The 19,588-nt window shown below is 46.1% G+C and overlaps 1 protein-coding gene across 1 annotated transcript in view; it reads right to left on the reverse strand.

Moving 5' to 3' along the window:
- Positions 1–19,588, reverse strand: part of LOC146192223 (uncharacterized) — a 79,255-nt gene that overhangs the window by 55,423 nt on the left and 4,244 nt on the right. Inside the window, exons 2-4 of the mRNA XM_084600432.1 lie at positions 16,235–16,379; positions 16,001–16,131; positions 14,656–15,189 (exon numbers count right to left, since the gene is read on the reverse strand). Coding sequence (XP_084456558.1) covers positions 14,656–15,189; positions 16,001–16,131; positions 16,235–16,379 — 810 coding nt within the window. The remainder of the gene's footprint in view (positions 1–14,655; positions 15,190–16,000; positions 16,132–16,234; positions 16,380–19,588) is intronic.

The following is a 19,588-nucleotide window of genomic DNA, read 5'->3' on the forward strand; positions in this document are numbered from 1 at the left end:
CAAAGGAGAAAACAGACACAAAAATGGCAGTCACACTCCGACCGCGGCTGCTGAATTTAGTGTGCACCGCATCATTACTGCAAACAGAAAATTTTAAAAGTTTTCAAAGCTGCAGCCAAAACAACATACCACACAGATGCTTTGGGGTTTGCATGATACACTCGAACTGAAAAAATAAAGAAATCCGTAGCTTAGCATCACGTTTGTTGTGAGAACAAGTTTGTACGTGTGGTAAAGCATAAGAGCTATGGTAGCAACTGTAAATAACCTATTTTAAGCGGCTATTTTATGACACTTCGACTACTCGGGATTAGCGCAAGAGAAAGATAAAACACGTGAATAAGCTACGCGTCGTTTAGTATATTCCAGTAGCGCATTCATAACGGCAAATTACAATATTAAATATTCGCTCGCAACTCAAAATTATGTCCCAGAAAGCTCAACTTAACTCTGAGTTTTGAATATAGTATGTAAAAGAAACTTATCACTTCAGACACTCAACACACGCGCGGTAAATTTGTAACCTGAAAATCACACAAAACACGCGTGATGTTTTACAGGACCACGTTTTTCTTTTAGCTGTACAAATTGGCCACCTCTGCGCCGTAAATTTTGTCATTATGACCAGAGTTTATGCATACAAAATAGTGCGCTGAAAATACAGTTCAGAACTGACTGGCGTGGTGCGGTCAAAATAAATGACTTTCCGTACTCGCAAGCATATCGAATATTGACATGAGGATCAAGGCTGACAACATACAGCACCAAATCATGCAAAAAAACGTATCTTACCATACGGCTAGCGCAGATTCGCAGACCTCAGTTGCAACAATCCAAAATGAATGTTGCCACGCAAAGTACATCCCACGGATCTGATGCTTTATACACCTGGTAACAAAAAGTAGCGATCTTACAAGGAGACAAAGCAAGAAATAATCTCAGAGAGCTCAGTTATGAACAAACAACTTAAAATGCTGGTGTTACTCACAAATATCCTCCTTCAGGCATGGCCATTAAAACGAATCGGAACTTTCACAAGGCTTGGTTTTTCGGTTCTGCTGTCCAAAGCTGCTGGAGCTGGAGCAGCACGAGCGGGTGGGGATTGTGTGGCCGACCAGACGCCTCTGAATCAGCCGCTTGTGTCGAGTTTCGAGGCACGGTTAGAAGGGGGCAGTAGGATCGTTGTGTTTTCTCTCTCTCTCTCTCTCTCTCTTTTTTTTTTTTTGCTTGAGATCTGTCGAAAGAGTAGGCATAAAGCTCGAAAGGGGGTGAGAGAAATGAAAGAGGTCCCGCAGGACCGCGTGAGCCCAGAGGTTGCCGGCCAGGAAAGTTGGCGGGAAGGAAGAGAAGAGTGAGGGGGAGTAGAGTGGGGGTTATTGTGAGCAACGCCTGCCTAGCCGGGAAGAAAGAGAGGGCAGTGAAGGTCGCTGCCCTTCCGCGATGACTGCTCCACGGGGAGAAAAAGCTACAAGACGGGAAGTTGAAAGCGGTTTGGAGAATTGCTTTAGTCAAGGCCCACGGGCGGAGAGGCGACGAAAGGACGAGAGAATAGAAACCATATGTTCTTTGCGCCAAGCTTGTGAGGAGGAATGCGCAGAGTTTTGCCCTTGGCTTCGCTAAAACAATGAGGAGTGCGTTCGAAGCTCTTTGGTCGCCTCGACTGTTGGCTCAGTAACATTTTCAGTGGAATGATAATTTCGCTATATTTTTTTTGTTAATGCAAAATACGTTTTACCTCAGTGTTTCGAATAATAATCACATACGTAAAACAATCTTCAGTTTTCTCGGAATCGTCCTCGGTTCGAACAAATGGACATACTTTTTTATTAAATATGGCACACTGGTCGCTGTTCATGACGGAGCGCTCTTGAAACGTCATCACGCGCAACTGAGCGATGCAACAGCCCGTATACTTGCTGTATTCCTATTAAGGAAAAGAAAAGCGAAAACGACCATAACTACGGGTACTTCAAGGTTAAAAATTCCCATGTATTTTCTTTTTTATTTTTGTTTTCAAATCAGGTGGACATTTAGAGCAAACAAAAATCCGCGTAGAACTAAGCGTGGGCATATAAAGCAGCAAGAAATACAAAATACTGGACGAGCTAAGATCTGAAGAACTAAATTGGCAGTATAGAAAAAAATGGAAAGAAAGCAAGGGTCAACATTGAAACTATATCTAAGAACTTGGGACAAGGTAGTCCTCAGAAAGAAGCGCGGTATAATCATCTTTCAGCCCGCGGAAGCAGCGCTTGTGAAAGCGGCAGAATATTTCAGAGAGGAAACCTAATTCTCAATCATGTGTTAAATTCTTCGAGAGTGGTGTTCTCTAAAAATGGCCCAAAACTGCTAATGTAACGCACTGGCATTACTTTTAATATATATGAATTGCTATTAGCTGCCTGGTTGACACGATGGGATAGAATTATTTAGTTCTCTGAAGGGAAACGCCTTCTGTGCGGTGATTATATGGTTGGATAATAAGGCAATGAATGTTTGAAGAATAGTTTCTGAACAATGCTTAGGAGAGCGCTGTCAAACGCTGTGGTCAAATGCATCATTATGAGCCATATATTACAGCTTTCGAACAAAAACAACTTCCGTAAAGAACATCGTTATTATGCAATTTCAATTTTGTTACCATATATGCTGGCGACACGTGTGCGCGCATTCATTACACTGTAGGTAATTGTTCTAAATTTTTATTTTTGTTTTCGTTTGCCTTGCCCCATGCAGTGGTGTCGATTCTTTTTATTATCTTTTACATGTGCACAACTTTTTGGCAGTGTGCGATTTACGTCGCATTAGAATACGAACCATTCCAGGACAGTTCAGATTTCTTTTTTAGTCAAGTGAATTAGCTAGGCATAGCGTAGAATATATGTTGCTTGTATTTTTTCTTTGAGCTGAAATATTTTATGCGCTGCTGCACCGATGGCCAAAGTCGTCCAGTCTTTGTCTGTTGCTGAAGCCCACAGCAGAGCGCAAAAGAGTACAGTACAAATTTGTGTTTAGTAGATATTAGAACTCGAAGGCCCTGAAAGCAGCCCAACATATCTGTCTATAAGAACAGCTAGCACTGAGGCGTGGTATAGTCGGTGCTTATGCTGAATGCCGGAAACAGCTAGGGTAATGGCGAATCATGCAGTGCGTGTTTGATTGGCTAGCGAGATCGATCTCTCCCACCTCTGCTATAGCTTGAATATGTTGGGTTTTTTTCCATCACGTAAAAAAAAGGCGGAAATAATGATGCTACGCATGCGTGTTCCCAATCACGGACAAACGTTTACAGGATGTGGATTCACCCAATATATTCGATCGTTTCTCCGTTTACTATCCAAACGTAACCCCTGGTGTTTGTTCAAGCGACACACACGTTCTGTTGCGTTCTTTGCATTTGAGTACCTTGCGTTTCTTGACTGCGCAGGATTTTTTTCGCGGACACGCATCTATTAAACTTTTGCTTGTCAGATCAGATGTGTGCTCTAGCGTGCGCGTATGCTTGTGCACTCGTATGCGTATAAATAGGCCCATGGAACGAAATCTCGTGCGCGAGAGTTGTGCGCGAGATGTGTTCGGGATCTGTGCATGGATATATCTGTGCATCGGATCTGTGCATTGATGTGTCAATCACTTTCAATCATCCTGATTTGACGAGATCAGAAAAACAAATCGTCTCCACCGGGAATCGAATTCCTAGCCTAGTTAACGCTTTAACCAACTGCGCTAAACCCTGGATCGCGAAAATAGCACCATATATAATTCTCCTCGTCTACCGCGAGGATAGCGACGAGAATGACGCTGCAATTAGTGATAATGACATTGATGACAGTATCAACGGTAATGACGCTGAGTTTAGTTGATAACGATAATGATACGTGCTGCACCATTACAGTAGCATTAATCTCACCTTCGCTAATTTCTGCAGTGTAGATTCCACGTGCTGTCAGAATTTTTTCAACACTTGGTTAAAGTTTGGAACACTATCTGTGTTAGATACGTCGACGCACGATCGACATCCGGGCCTCTAGTCTGCAGGCATTGTCTCGAAGATATATGCAGAATTTTACATAACAATTAATTGTGCCTAAAGTCGTAAATAAACGAGTTTTCTACCAAAATTGTCAAGTATATTCGCAGGTCATCCACAGCAATTAGCGAATCACGAAAAATGTATTCAGAAAAATATATTCTACATTTTCCGTGATGGGCACTTCTGTGCATTTTGTCTGGTCAGCTCGGTCAAACAATTTTAGGACAATCTACACATTAATCCCAATAAACGTTATATATATGGTGGCCCAAATTACGTATGACGTATGAATATCTTCTACAGTTGAACGTAAACTGACGTCCGGGCCAGCGAAAAATTTAGTTGGGACGAAATTAGTCCAAAAACACTGTCATATTGGGATACAAGCATCAGAAATGTCTGTGTCGGTCAGAGCTGCTTCTGCTGTTTTTTTTAGCGCCGCCGCAGCCTGAAATGTGCAAAGGTGGCCAGCCATCAAAGCTCGTTAGACAATATCGACCACTAGAAATCATGATATATACAATGTTGAGATGCCATCAAAGCTGATGGGACAATATTGACCAATTTATGTCAAGATATATGCAATGTTGGCAAGCCATTAATATTGGCAGAACATTACTGCCCAACCTATGCCATCAGGGTGCAATGCTGGCTAGCCATCACAGTTCATCGAACAATATTGAACAATATAATGTATATGTATACATTGTTGGCAAGCCGTCATGAAAGGCGGGTCACTATTGACCAATATATGCCATGATTTATTTATTGCTGACCAGACAACGATAGTGGCCGGATAATATTAACCTATTTATGCCATGATATGTGCAATGCTGGCCAGCCATCAAGGCTCATTAGACAATGTCGACCACTAGAAACCAAGATATTACAATGTCAAGAAGCCGCCAAAGTTGGTTGGACATTATTGACCACTGTATGCCTAGATATATTCAATATTGAGAAGCCGTTGTTATTGAGCGGACAATATTTACCAGGTTATACCATGGTGTGGAAGATATTGCCAAACCATTGCAGCTGGTTGGCCAGTAATGACCAGGCTGCCTCATTGTGTATACAATAATGCAAACTGTTCAATATGAATGGGCATTATTGACCGCTGTTAGCCGGTTGAATGCCAATAACGGATATGGGTGAAGTTCACTGGGCCAATAATGATTATGGTATAGCGTGGCTGCACATTATTGGTAGCTCAATGGCACCATTGGGCCACTTGTGGGCCAGTAATCCTCAATCAATCCCCATTATTGGGCCGAGGAAATGTGCTGCCTGGGACGCGATGCCAAATATTTCTCGTCGCTTGACCTCAAGAATGGCTACTGGCAGATAGAAGTGAAAGAAAGGGACAGAGAGAAAACAGCTTTCGTCACCCCCAACGGCCTTTATGAATTTAAAGTGCTTCTTTCGGTCTCTGTTCTGCCCCAGCAACCTTCCAGAGAATGATAGACACCGTTCTCTCTGGACTGAAGTGGCAAGTGTGCCTAGTGTATCTCGAAGATGTCATTTTCACGGCTAGTTTTTAGGAGCACCTTGACCGACTGCGAATGGTACTACAGGCACTGCGTTCAGCCCAACTGATGATAAAACCACAGAAATGCCATTTCGGATTCCAGGAGCTCCGCTTTCTTGGCCATGTTATTATTTCTGAGGGCATGAAACCAGATCCCGACTGCTGCTGTGAAAACGTTCCCGCGCCCAACCGACAAAAAGTCCGTTAGAAGGTTTTGGGGCTTTGCGCCTATTACAGGCGTTTCGTAGAGAATTTTTCAGTGATCGCCGAGCCTCTTACGCGTCTTACCCGAGACAATGTTCCTTTTGCGTGGCAAGATGATTTAGAGGATGGTTTCAACAAGTTGCGCTGGCGACTGCAGGCCGCCCCGATACTTGCCCATTTTGACGAAAACGCTGCTACGGATATTCATACCGATGCCAGTAATTCTGAACTCGGTGCCGTTCTGATTCAGTGGCAAAATGGCACTGAGAAAGACATCGCTTACGCAAGTCGCTCTCTTTCAAAAGCAGAGGCGAACTACTCAACCACGGAAAAGGAATGTCTCGCGGTAGTTTGGGCCATAACTTTGTTCCGACCCTATATTTACGGCCGACCTTTTAGGGCTGTGAGCGACCACCATTCGTTATGCTGGCTAGCTAACCTCAAAGACCCCTCTGGACGACTTGCAAGGTGGAGCCTCCGTCTCCAAGAATACGACATTACGGTTGTATACAAGAGCGGCCGTAAGCACAGCGACGCCGATTCCTTGTCTCGTGCACCAGTTGATGCTGCCCCTCCCGACCAAGAAGACGATGACTTCCCGTTTCTTGCTGTGGTCACGACCACCGACATTGGCAAGTGTCAATGGGCTGACCCCGGTTTACGCCCGCTGATTGAGCATCTCGAAGGCCTTGATGTAGCTATAGATGTAAACCACGTACGGGGTTTATCCTCCTACAGCATTCGCAATCGCGTCCTATATAAGAGAAACTTTCAGCACAAGGAAACCTTTCTTCTCGTTGTGCCATGCGACCTCCGGCCAGAAATCTTACACGCATGCCACGATGAGGCTTCGGCTGGTCATTTAGGAGTCACGCGAACATTAGCATGCATTCGGCAAAAGTACTATTAGCCTAAGTTGCTGCCTTCCGTCCAGCACTACGTGAGAACATGCCGAGATTGCCAGCGGAGAAAGACCCCTCCGCTGAAGCTTGCAAGGCTTCTTTAGCCGATCCCTCCACCGACGGTGCCTTTCCAGCAAGGGGGCATGGATCTTCTGGGCCCGTTCCCAACGTCTACATAAGGGAACAGATGGATAGTAGTGGGGACGGACTACTTAACGCGATATGCCGAGACACAGCCACTTTCCCGTGCAACTGCTGCTGAAGTAGCCCAGTTTTTTCTCAAGGCCATTGTACTGCGCCACGGTGCCCCATCGGGTATTATTAGAGAGATTTAGCATACCGTGATCCGCGATCCGCCACCGTGGCTCTCTACCGCGCGTGGGCGGGGCCGGTCAAGCTGATTGGTCCCGACGGGGCAGGTCTTTGTGCCGACATCCAGTATGTGGCGCCATCTGTCAGCAGCAAGGGGGGTCTGGGCATGCGCAGTGGAACGTGCAGTGGCGGATCCCAGTAGCGAATCGCGGATCACGGTAAGCTAAAACTCTCTATTACTGACCGCGATACAGCCTTTACGGCCGAACTAATGCAGGCTCTCTTCAGGCTTACTCGCACAAGTCATCGTAGGACTACTGCTCAATAGAACGCTTGCAGACATGATTTCCATGTACGTCGACGTTGAGCATCGCACGTGGGATGAAGTCCTTCCGTAAGCAACTTTTACATAAAATACGGCTGAACAGGAGACGACGCGCCTTGCGCCATTCCAGCTAGTCTACGGTCGTCCCGTCACCACAATGTTGGACGCTATGCTACCCATAAGTCATGGCGACGATGTCACCAACGCCTATGCAGACGTCGACATATTTCTATAGCGGGCCGAAGAAGCGCGCCAGCTCGCACGATACCGTATTCAACATCAACAACATCGCGATGCCAATCGGTACAACCTCCGACACTGAGACGTTCACTATCAACCCGGCGATCTTGTATGGGTGTGGACACCAGTGCGCCGTCGAGGACTCTTCTAGAAACTACTTCGCCGTTACTTTGGGCCATACGAGGTCATTCGGCGTCTTAGTAACGTGACTTACGAAGTTGTTGCTCGGAGCCAACGATCTTCAACACGGCGGCGCTCAAGTGCTGAAATTGTTCATGTAGTGCGGATGAAACCGTATTATGAGAGGGAGTGATCTTTTGCGCGTGTGCAGCTTTGTGTTCCCTGTTTCTCCTGTGTGCATAATTTGAGGACACTCCCAGCGTCGAGTCGCCGCTTTCGAGGTAATGCCGCGTGCCTCTCTGAAAAGAGGAAAAAGAGGAACAGAGGACAAAGAGGACGAAACTGAAAGTAGATCGTGGAACTGTTCCGATCAGTGATCGCTGCATTGTACTCGTTACGATATCGATGATGTATGTATGCAAATCTTGCAACAATGTAGAATGCATTAGATTGTTTTAGTCCTTGTTGCATTTGCTGCTCGCCTAAACTTTTTTGCACCTTGCAAAGTCATCAACTGGGTTTTCTCACATATCAGTTTACATTTGCTGTATGGCCACCATTGTGCAGGGTCTCATACCACATTTGCAAAGATTAATTCCCTTATCTTTTCATCATGTGTTGAGCATTATTACATAGGTATTGGTTCTATAATGCTGATGTTGATCCACTATGAAAGCTCTGAGGCATGGATGTAGCACCTGATTTGTTGACACTAAGGTCACATGTAACTTAATCTGAATTCATTCCTTTTCTGCTTGGATTGGATTTGCTGTTTGCATTCACAGATTCACTGCTTTGCTTTGCACCTATGCAGAGTGTTACCTTAGCTTTGCAGGATAAGGTTATAACAGAATGGTTACAATCTAAGCGGGCAGCTTAATTCATTTTGAGCAATGACTAGATAATGAGCTGCCAAGCCTTACAGTGGTGACATACTGCTAACTATTTTAACATAAGAAAAAGTAATTTGGGAAGCAGAGTGTGTGAGCTGAAGGTCTCAGTGTGCCTCACAATTCATGAATTCACAAAAACAATGTACACAATGCAATGAACGGTATGATGGCAGTTTCACAGAGTAACAGCCATGTAATTCAGTCTGTTTTACTTTCCTACGCGAATACAAAGAGCCTTAAAAGCCCTCACACACTATAATAGAAACTTCGGTACCAGAGTGGCAGTTTTGTTTGCAAGCATTGCTGTGCTTAATAATGAAAATTACATGGGTCACAAAATACATTTTAACGAGGTGTAGCTGTATATGTAAACCTGTTTCTTTTTTAGTTACGGTAATGACACAAACAGCCAGGCTGTGTGTCTTTAAACTGTGGGACGCAAGAAGGACATTTCTCTTTGGAAAGTGTGCAAGATAATTACAACACTGTGTTTCATGGAACAAAAATTTGTTCAGTGGAGAATATTTCGGCTTAACTTGTCCTTAAAACTTTTACACAACGCATTAATATTGGTCTTGTGGAGCTGGCAAAAACACTGCTAAAGGACAAGGACAATAGGAAAGAATAAATGCAATTGTACTATGAAGCAATTCTTGTTCTCCTTGTTTCTTCATGCAGTTTGCTCTTTTCTTTTCCCACGAGCTATCCCTACAATGCACTGGTATCAAGCCCTTTAGAATTTACTCAAAGTCACGACAGGAGAAAGTACAGGAAGCAGTGTGTTATATGTGTACTTGTAATGCACGTTATAGTTAGCCATCTCGTATACATTGGCCTCAAAGTCCCCGCTGGGGTGGCGCAGTGGTCACAGCGCTCGACTCCTGTTCCCAAGGGTATGGGGTCGAATCCCGGCCTTGGCGGCCGCTTTTAGATGGAGGCGAAAAGCACGGCACCCGTGTGCTGTGCGATATCAGTGCACGTTAAAGAACTCCAGGTGGTCTAAATTTCCGGAGTCCTCCTCTGCGGGGTCTCTCATAGCCCGAGTTGCTTTGGGAGGTTAAACCCTACAAACCAAACCAAACCAAACCATTGACCTCAAAGTGCTGCTTATTCTCATCATGATCCCAGAAGCATGCACCCCCTTCCAATACAAAGCATCTGATAAGAGACTACAGGACAGCTTCCACCATATCAGTTAAGACCACAGCTGAATCATGACCGTTTCACTTGAAGCTGACCCCAAGAGACGCCAGCAAACCATGCATACCAAGTATACCGGCTAAATTTAATATAACCTTAAATTAGGTAGACTGGTCTAGGCTAGTGAAACCAACCGACAACTATTCAGAGTTGATTGCCCTAGTCTCCAGTGGCTTTCCATATGCCATGGTTTTTCTGCAGGTAGTAAAAACTAATTAGTGACTTATTTATTGGCCCCAGGAGCAAAGCATCAGTTCTAAATTTACAGATAGTGCTGAAAAACAGCTGCCCGCAATGCTTGCTTCATGGCATGATTTCCATAGCTTGCTTCCAAATCGAGCTATCATATGGCTAGCTGCTCACACATATCTCTCACCCACATCATGCAAAGCCACACCATGGAGAGCGCTTCTGACAAAAGCCAATTTTGTTGTCTGAGCCACGTGGCGGGACATTGAAGAGGAATTGCTGTCATGCAGACACTTTATTTATTGGGTTTGTTGCCGTTCAAGACAGAGAAAAAAAAATGCAAAATAGAAGGCACCTTGGTGCAAACATTTCTGTCAGCTGTTTTGGAAGACATTTTGCTACTTGCTTATTGATACTAATTGATCTTGAAGCCAATAATTTAAATGTTAACTATATAGCCTTTTTCATTTTAAGGCTAAATAATTAAACACCAGCCTAGGCCATGCAACTCTCAACAGCCCGCAGCTGGATTATTTCACTGGGCTAGGGCACATCGATTTTCTGAAAGCTAGGACACCTGGTATATAACACACTGCATGGTCTTTTTTTTCTCTTTTGGTTGTATCAGCACATATCAGCAGAAAGCGCAAACCGCGGAATAGTGGCATATTAGTAGCCCGAAAGCCGTGCAGCTAACGTCGTCGAAGGGCTCGGCGCTCGCACGGGAAGGGCTCGCACAAGCGCCGCACATACATGGACCGCGATCAACACAGGTGATCGACACGCCGCGGAAACAACGTCGTGTGCTCGTTTCTGTTGCGGACACTGCGACCAGCGGAAGGGGTGCCAGACTAGCTGTCACCAAGTTAATTTCAGCATTAGGGAAACACAGCGTGTGACGAACTCTGCAAACATGGACAGTCCTCTTCCTTGCTAGGAGGCAGTCGCTCAAGTCGTAAACACTTTCGCAACACTTGCCCGGGCACTTTTCGATGCGCTAAGGAGCCGATTCGTGCGCTTGAAAATCACCGTGAACTACTGTTGCTGGCCGTCGGCCGTGAAGATCCTCGCGGATAGCGATAATCACAGACACATCGTGACACCGGTGCGACATAGTACACTTCGCCGGTTGGAAGATCATTGTCTTCAGCTCAGCGCAGATAACAGTGGCGCATAAGATACGACTTGAGTGGAATTATCACAGTCGATAGGAACACTAGTATTAGCAATGCGCGCTAAGTATATTGGTTTTTGCGGCAGAGCCAACACTACCATCTACAGAATAACGGCCTGGGGGGCGAGTTGGTGCATGATGGAATTGAACGGCGGCGCAACACGGTGTCCCCTTCTTGTCTGTGTCCGTTTCCGTGTTGCGCCGCCGTTCAATTCCATTCTACTACCATCTACGCTTCGCTTCGCACCGCTGGCGGCCATATTGCCCTGGCAAAATCGAGGAGGAGGAGGAGCCAGAGGCGTCGCCTACTGCGCAACCAATAGCTGCAATCCGGTCGCCTTGCTGATCAGCACGTCCGGGCAAAAAGTTGAGATTGAGTCAACTTTTCTGCGGGCGAAGGATGCGGGTGTGCGCTATTGTATGCCCCTCCGAACCGGTCGTCTCGGTGCGCCCGCATGCGTGCGGAGCGGGTCTAAAAAGCAACCGTACAGCGGCCTTAAGTTGATTGGCTGCTTCATTTTCGTGGCGGATCACATAAGGATACCGTCCTCGGGTCTTTGTTGATGTTTGTCATCCAAAAGCGGTCCTCGGACCAGGTTCGGCAGTCAAGATTGAGGTTCCGTGCTTAGCATGTATCTACAGGCCCTAGGCCTTTAACGGAAACACTCAGTAGGAAAGTAAGGGCTTTTACAGTGACTTCTCTCTGTGTGAGTCTTTATTTTCTTTTAAGTTACAGTTGTCTGTGTGACTTTATTTGCTGTAACTTACAGTTTGCCAATGTATACTATTTTTCTTGTGTAAATATAATTCTCCTCTTGACCGTCATCTGGTCACCGTCCACTGCTTCTTCACTGCCGAATGACCACGTTTGGAGAGGCTTCAGCCGCTCCGGAGATTGGCAACGAACAAGCATAAAATTACTCAGCCTATACACCAGGTCACAAAGTTAAATTCTGGTGATAGCCTACCCATGTTGTCATCATACTTTGTAGTGCAGGAGGATGTCAGTATATTTCTTGGGTACTACCTGGGCTCTCCGAAAACGCTTTGGCAGTGGTGCCGGTTAGCGTATCCTCGAGCTGAGGCGTTCCAGGCTAATTTCCGTCTAGGTGGGCGTGTCCTGGAATCCATGCGGTGTAGGCGTGTGGAAACATCAGGAAAACATGTAAATAAAAGACTAATTTTAGAAACCATACTACAATGCTTTTATTTTAACATGCCTCCACAAAAAAAAATGATGTAATACAAAAAATAACCCAATGTATTTTGGCGTGTGTTCTCTATAGAATTTATAAGCTTAGAACTACATTTGCCACAAATTCCAAACAGTTAGTCTCTATTAGAGCGTGCCACTTTCGTAACACATGGATAAAACAATGAGAGCACAGATATAAGCTCAGAGATCGAATATTCGCAATGTTTATTCCCTCTGAGACTGCGATGTTAAAGATTTGACCTGTCTACGGGAAATGGGGCTTAAAGAGAGGAAGGCATTTATTATTCGCCCTAAATGTGAACGCGATAGCGCCATTAAGCCGGATTTTCATTCGGCAAATTTTCAAACATTTTTAATAGAGTCTTTACATTAATCTCACTGTAACACCAGCATATATCCATAACAGCTGCTAGCAAGCCATGTCCACTACGTGCTCCTATGACACGCGTGACAACATTAGTAGCCCATGTATTGCTTGCCAGCCTCACATGCAAATGAGTTCTCAACCTAACGATGACAATTTCTTTTTATTTTATTCCATTTTCAACAATAATATTTTTAGAGGAACCTTGTGCCAATTTTGGCTTTCTTTGCACCGTCCACCAGTTGTTAGCTTTGTTTCAATTTGTTTGAAAAGTCGCGCGAGGTAATGTAGTTAGGTCGTCTTAAGTGAACGCCCTTCGATGCTTTTTAAATATCAGCAAAAGGTATGTTCAAACGCTCTGAAGTCTACCCCGCATCTAATATCACTTCCACAGAGACACATTTTTCATTCCTGTGTTGTTTCCAAAACATGATTCATCATAGGTCCATTCGCAATGATTTGCTTGTTACCCTTTCACACATTTCACCGCGCAACATATCGCCTGTAATAAAGTAGGCATTGCCATGCAAAATTAAAACCTTAATGTTTTCGCTTTTTCATCGCACATCATGCGACTGAAAGTATCTTTCTTCTTTTATTGAGAAAATTGATGATGTTATGTTTCACTCTGGCTTTGCTGCTTGTAGTATGCATCATTTTGTTTTTCATATATTTTGACTCTCTTTTTTTCTTTTTTTTAAAGTTATTTTGATTTGTCTTCTGGCATTTATTTGTTCGGGATTATATCTATTACCTCTTTGCATCTATATTTGGCGTGTTTAAGTGAATAAATAAATAAATATGCAAACATGACTCGTTCAGTTCTGCAATAAATTTTCACGTATGTTACGGTTTTCTTTTTTTCCAGGAAATCGAAGGAGTCATGTATCGTTATAGACAAGATTTGTTGGGAATCATCGGCTTTTCACTAGATCATGGCGGATACGATATTACGAAGCAAAAGGCTATGGAAATCGCTACGTTAGTGACAGAGTAAGGCTGAGCCAGTTTCTTATATTCTTCCTACAGTCCAGGCTTTTATCAACAAGTGATTTTCTAAATGTCTTTCAAACATGGCTGAAAGATAGGTGATGAAGAATAGAGCTTTGCTGTAAATTGGCTGATCAGGCACACAGCTCAGTAGGTGCCGTATACTAGTAATGCTTCGGTAATAAAGTACGCGTTACGGCAGAAAGTGTCCAAGGTTTGTGTGTACGAACTGCATTTTCGGGGCACCTTTGGGGCCTGGAACTAAGATACACCTTCTTTTTAATATGTTTCTGCCTCCTTCACACAATCCAACGCTACGAAGGGCATCTCCAGTCAACCTCCTGTAGGGTGCACCACCACCCAGCAAGACACGTGTAAAAGTGTTCACGTTCCATAAAACCAAAATGAAAACGAATTCGAGGACAACAGTCCGTCGTCTAGCAACTATAAATCTACGCATGTGAGATGCGACAGCAGGCCGACTCTATATATGATAACGCGCACATTGTTGTATAAATCAAATTGGTGAGGTGAGGTGATTGGTTCACAGGAAGGGAAAGGCGCAGTAACTGTCACACTTGCTCTGTGGACACCCAAACCGCGCCGTAAGGGAAGGGATGAAGGTGGGAATGAAAGTGGAAAGAGAGAAAGAGGAGCCGTAGTGGAGGTCTACGGAGTAATTTCGACCGCCTGGGGATCTTTAACGTGCGCTGACATCGCACAGCACACGGACGCCACTTCGTTTCGCCTCCATCGAAACGCAGCCGCCGAGGTCGGGTTCGAACCCGGGAACTCCGGCACAGTAGTCGGGCGTCTTACCACTGCACCATCCCGGCGGGGCAAATAAATCAAATTGGAAGTCTGCAATTTTATTTCGTCGCTGTTGGAAAGGCGTAGTCAATGGGAACGCCACTGTTGGAAAGGCGTAGTCAATGGTAACGCCGCTCCCGGGTGATGCATCAGACAGTGTAGCCAGGCCAAAAGAACGCCGGTTTATTTTCGGCTCAAGGGGTATTATATAGCCAGAGGGGTGAGGGAAAGAAGGAAAGAAAGAATGAAAAGATTGGTGCCGTTGCCGGTTCAAAGATGGCGATAGCATCACTTCCTCGTAATAACCATAGCGATCCACGGGTTTCTTGACCCGGGTTGACCTGCGCAGCTGTGTCTCTTGGGGAGCAGGGTCTGCGGGCTCTGACGTGGATGCGTTGGTCTGAATAGCCAGCGGATGGTCCACTGGTTCTGCTGCTGGACTGTCTGTACCCGTGAGTGTGCATCCCTCGACGTTGCGCTTGCGGATTTCATCAGCATGACGACGGACCACCACATTATCCTCCGTCTTGACGGTGACTAGTCGAGCTCCTGTTGTTGATTTCACCTTTCCGGGTGTCCACTTGTCACAAACACCGTAGTTACGGACTAGTGCAGGGTCCCCCGGAGCGAAACTCCCGCTGGCGTCGTCCGAAGTTGGCGTAGCTGCTCTGCTCTGGACAGGTTTGTTCCTGAGAGGAAAACAAACACATGTCAAGTCTGGTGCGTAGTCGATAACCTAAAAGTACTTCTGAAGGTAATAGGCTCGACTGCCTTGGGGCATTCCAGTATCGACACAAAACTCGTGCGAGTGCGGTTGAGAGATCCACGCCAGGCGTCTTCATTAACCCATCCTTAACCGTTCGGACCGCGCGTTCTGCCAGCCCATTGCTTTGTGGGTGGTAGGGCTGTGTTCGAATGTGGGCAATGCCATTCCTGTTCATGAACTCGGCGAAATCCGACCCGGTAAAGGGCATGCCGTTATCAGTTACTACAGTGCGCGGTAGTCCGAACTGGTTGAAGAGCGTACGAAGCGCGTTTACCGTGCTGCTTGACGTTGCACGCGAGAGTGGAATGGCCTCGACCCATTTTCTGCGGGAATCAACCACGATCAGCAACATTTTGTCCCTGATAGGTCCAGCGAAATCGAGGTTCAATCGGGACCATTTTTCTTATGTAGCTGGCCAGTTTACTGATTCACTTGCTGGAGGCATTGGTAAAGCCTGGACACAGTTTCGGCATTCATCGGCTATTCGGCTAATGTCCCGGTCGATCTCCGGCCACCAAATTTTGGACCGTGCTACCTTCTTCATGGTGCAGACGCCCTGATGGGCTTCGTGCAATATCATCAGCAGTCTACCGCGCGCCTGTTTGGGGACTACTACACGATGTACCCACAGTAGGAGGCCATCCTGAACAGATAATTCATGTCGCTTTTTGTAGTAATGCAACATCTCAGTGTTACCGGAGCAACATGCTTTGGGCCAACCCTCATGGACGTACCTGCGGACAAGTGCTAGTACCACGTCCGTTTCTGTGAGTGACCGCAGTTCCTCTACAGTGATGGCCGACTGATCCCACTGGTCGATGGCGAGGACGAACTCTGCGTCTCCTTCCGGTGCGGTCTCCGTTTCCTGCAAAGTGTGAGGTAAACGGCTTAGGGTGTCCGCGTTAACCATCATTTTACCGGATTTGCAAAGCAGCTTGTATTTGTACGCTCCCAGCAGAAGAGCCCACCTTTGTATTCTCGCGGCGGCCATGATGGGGGTCTGTCGATCCATTCGTAGAAGGCCGAGCAGTGGCCGATGATCCGTCACCAGGGTGAACTCCCGGCCAAGGAGGTAGTCCCGGAAACGTGAAACACCAAAACCGAGAGCCAACGCTTCATGTTCGATCTGAGAATACTTCTTTTCGGCCGAAGTTAAGGTCCGGGACCGAAATCCGATGGGCCTCATTTCCCCATTGATGCGATGGAAAAGTGCCGCTCCCACACCGTGAGGCGAGGCATCGCATTTCAAAAGTAGTTCGAGCTTCGGATTGAAATATGTCAACACAAGGGCTGCGCAAAGAGCCTTTTTCGACACTTCGAATGCTGCTTGTTCTTTATCGCTCCACATCCACCTGGCTCCTTTCGTCAGTAGCTTATACAAAGGCGCAAGTAAGGTGGACAGGTTAGGGAGAAACTTATGGTAGAAAGTGATAAACCCAAGAAAGGCACGCAACTCTAACATTACGCGGAGAAGGGGCTAGTCTGATAGCATCGATGTTCTTTTCAACCGGGTGCAACCCGTTTTTATCAATGCGGTGACCGAGATATGTTACTGCTTGCGACATTTGTCAGCGCGCAGCTTAATGCCATTTTCCCTGAAGCGTTGCAGTACTGCTTTCAGGTTTGAGTTATCTTGGCTCTTGTCAGCTATCAGCACGTCGTCAAGATAGACCTGCACGCCGGTTAACCCTTGGAGCACGGATTCAATTTGCCGCTGAAAGAAGGCTGGCGCAGAAGAGATTCCAAATGGTAGCCGATTGTAGCAGTATAGCCCTTTTTGAGTGTTGATGACGGCCAGTTTCCGCGACTCCTCGTCCAACGCGACCTGGATATAGGCATCTCGCAGGTCTAGCACACTGAACCGTTCTCCTCCTGCTAAATTTTGAAACATGTCGTCAATAACTGGTAGCGGGCATTGCTCAATCTCACACACAGGATTTAGTGTGGCTTTAAAATCTCCGCAAAGGCGCACTGAGCCGTCCTTCTTCAAGACGGGAACAATGGGTGTGGCCCATTCCGAATATGGTACAGGCGATATTATCCCTGCTTCCGTAAGCCTACCCAACTCCTGTGACACTTTTTCTTTGTACGCAAAAGGAACCTTCCTTGCCTTGAAAAACTTCGGGGTTGCTCCGCTCTTGAGATGAATCCGTGCTGGCGGGCCTTTCAAGAGTCCGGTGCTCTCGCTGAAAAGATCAGCATAGCAGCATTTCCCAGGCAGGTTGATGGGCAGCTGGCGGAATCGTGCTGGCCATGTTGGTCTGCGCCTTAAAGTGCAGGAGAGTCATTCCGGTGTCCTCCAGTTTCTGCAATAAATCCCGGCCACAAAGACTGGGGCCTTTGCAGTTTAACACCACCAGATTGCATTCCACTGTAGTTGCTTGATAACGCACGTCCATGTTCATGCCGCCAAGCACTGGTAGCTTCCCGAGATAGCACGATAATTTTATCGGCGATTTCGCGAGCGGAGGCCACTCATTGCGATGTTTGTCATAAATAGCTTTTGAAATGACGCAGACTGGGGATCCTGTATCAATGTCCATTTTTAGGTCAACGCTGTTCCATGTGAATGTTTTCTGAATGGGCGGTAGCAGCGTCTGCGCCGCCGTACGGAGGGACCATATCTGCGATGTACTGCTATCACTGTCTTCCGATTCCTGCCGCTTCTGTGCTTCCATGGTACCAGTTCTGTTAACGCTGTCAGCCGCTGAGCACATCTTCGCTAAATGCCCGTATCGTCTGCATTTAAAACATTGCCACCTGTTAAAGCGACATACTGCAGTCTTGTGGCCGTAGTTACCGCAGCACTGGCATTGCGTTCGTATCTCTGGTTGGCGCCGATGAGTTATCTTGAACACGTTTGGATCCCGAGCTTCCCCGGTTATGCCTCGCGAATCAAGTTCGGCGCTTTCTGCTGCTAGTGCTAGAGCCTCTGCTTCCTTTAGCGACAGGTCTTTTATTGCCAGAAGCTGCTTTTGTAAACTCTTTGATCTGACGCCACACGCGATGGGGTCTCTGATCATTCTGTCTAGCATAGACGAAAAATTGCAGTTCTGTGCTATTTGTCGTATAGCGACAATAAATTCCTACACGGATTCTTCTTCTTTCTGATAGCGGTTGAAGAACTTGAAACTTTCTGCTATTTCGTTTGGTGTAGGATCATAGTAGCTGTTCAAGGTCTCGACTACCTTGTCGTAGCTCAACGAAATTGTTTTTGCTGGCGCTACTTTACTGCAAAAAACTTGAACGGTCTTTATCCCAAGAGCGGCTACGAGTAAAGCCCTCTTCTTTGCATCAGCTGAGATTTCATTGGCCTCAAAGTACGCTTCTACTTTCACCAGGTAAGCTTGCCACTTATCTTTTTCCTCATCGAAGTCCGGTAGCTTGTGACCCATGTCTGGCGCTGTCCTGGGCCCGATATCCTTGCTTCAGCCTCGTCGCCACTGTTGGAAAGGCGTAGTCAATGGGAACGCCGCTGTTGGAAAGGCGTAGTCAATGGTAACGCCGCTTCCGGGTGATGCATCAGACAGCTAGCCAGGCCAAAAGAACGCCGGTTTATTTTCGGCTCAAGGGGTATTATATAGCCAGAGGGGTGAGAGAAAGAAGGAAAGAAAGAATGAAAAGATTGGTGCCGTTGCCGGTTCATAGCAGCCGCCTTCCCAACGTGAGGTCCAAGACACATTTATCCCCCAAAGAGGCCAGAGTTCATGCCAAGTAGGTGCTTCAAACAACAGTAGAGTTGATTAGTATCCGACTAAAATGGGGACAAAACTCTACCCCTCATTGCTGGAATCATAGTTGTTTTATCTTTGTGATTTAATAACGCCGTCACTATATCGTCTAAGACATCACACAAGGCTTACTCTCTAGACTTCAATGAGCGTTCACTGGAGATATATCAGACAGTTGTAGCTTTCACTGATCAAACGGAAGTGCCTCGTCACAACCATCAGGTCTCAATGAATGCTCTTCATCCTGCTTGGCATGGGCCGATAATCTCTCAATCACTGGCAATGGCGGGGAAGGGGTGCTAAAACACATCTTCGCCCTTGCCATCAATTCGGAAAGGTTCAATATCCTTTGTTTCTTATTTCTTCGGTTTGTGTTCCCTGGTGCATTGTCTTAGATTTGGTGCTTGTATTATAAGCCGGTAGGAGAATTATTGCAGCAGACCGCTACCAATTATCCCAAATATATATTGTTAGAAAGCGTTGATGAGAGGAAAGATGAAGATGAAGAACTTTCTCTCATCGCACCATGCTAAGCTGGAGTAGCACCTGTGAAATAAACCTTAAGAGGGTGGTGGAGGTGCTGGGACGATC

Source organism: Amblyomma maculatum, chromosome 4 (assembly GCF_055883805.1).
Source record: "Amblyomma maculatum isolate TAMU_Amacu chromosome 4, ASM5588380v1, whole genome shotgun sequence".
Taxonomy (NCBI): Eukaryota; Metazoa; Arthropoda; class Arachnida; order Ixodida; family Ixodidae; genus Amblyomma; species Amblyomma maculatum.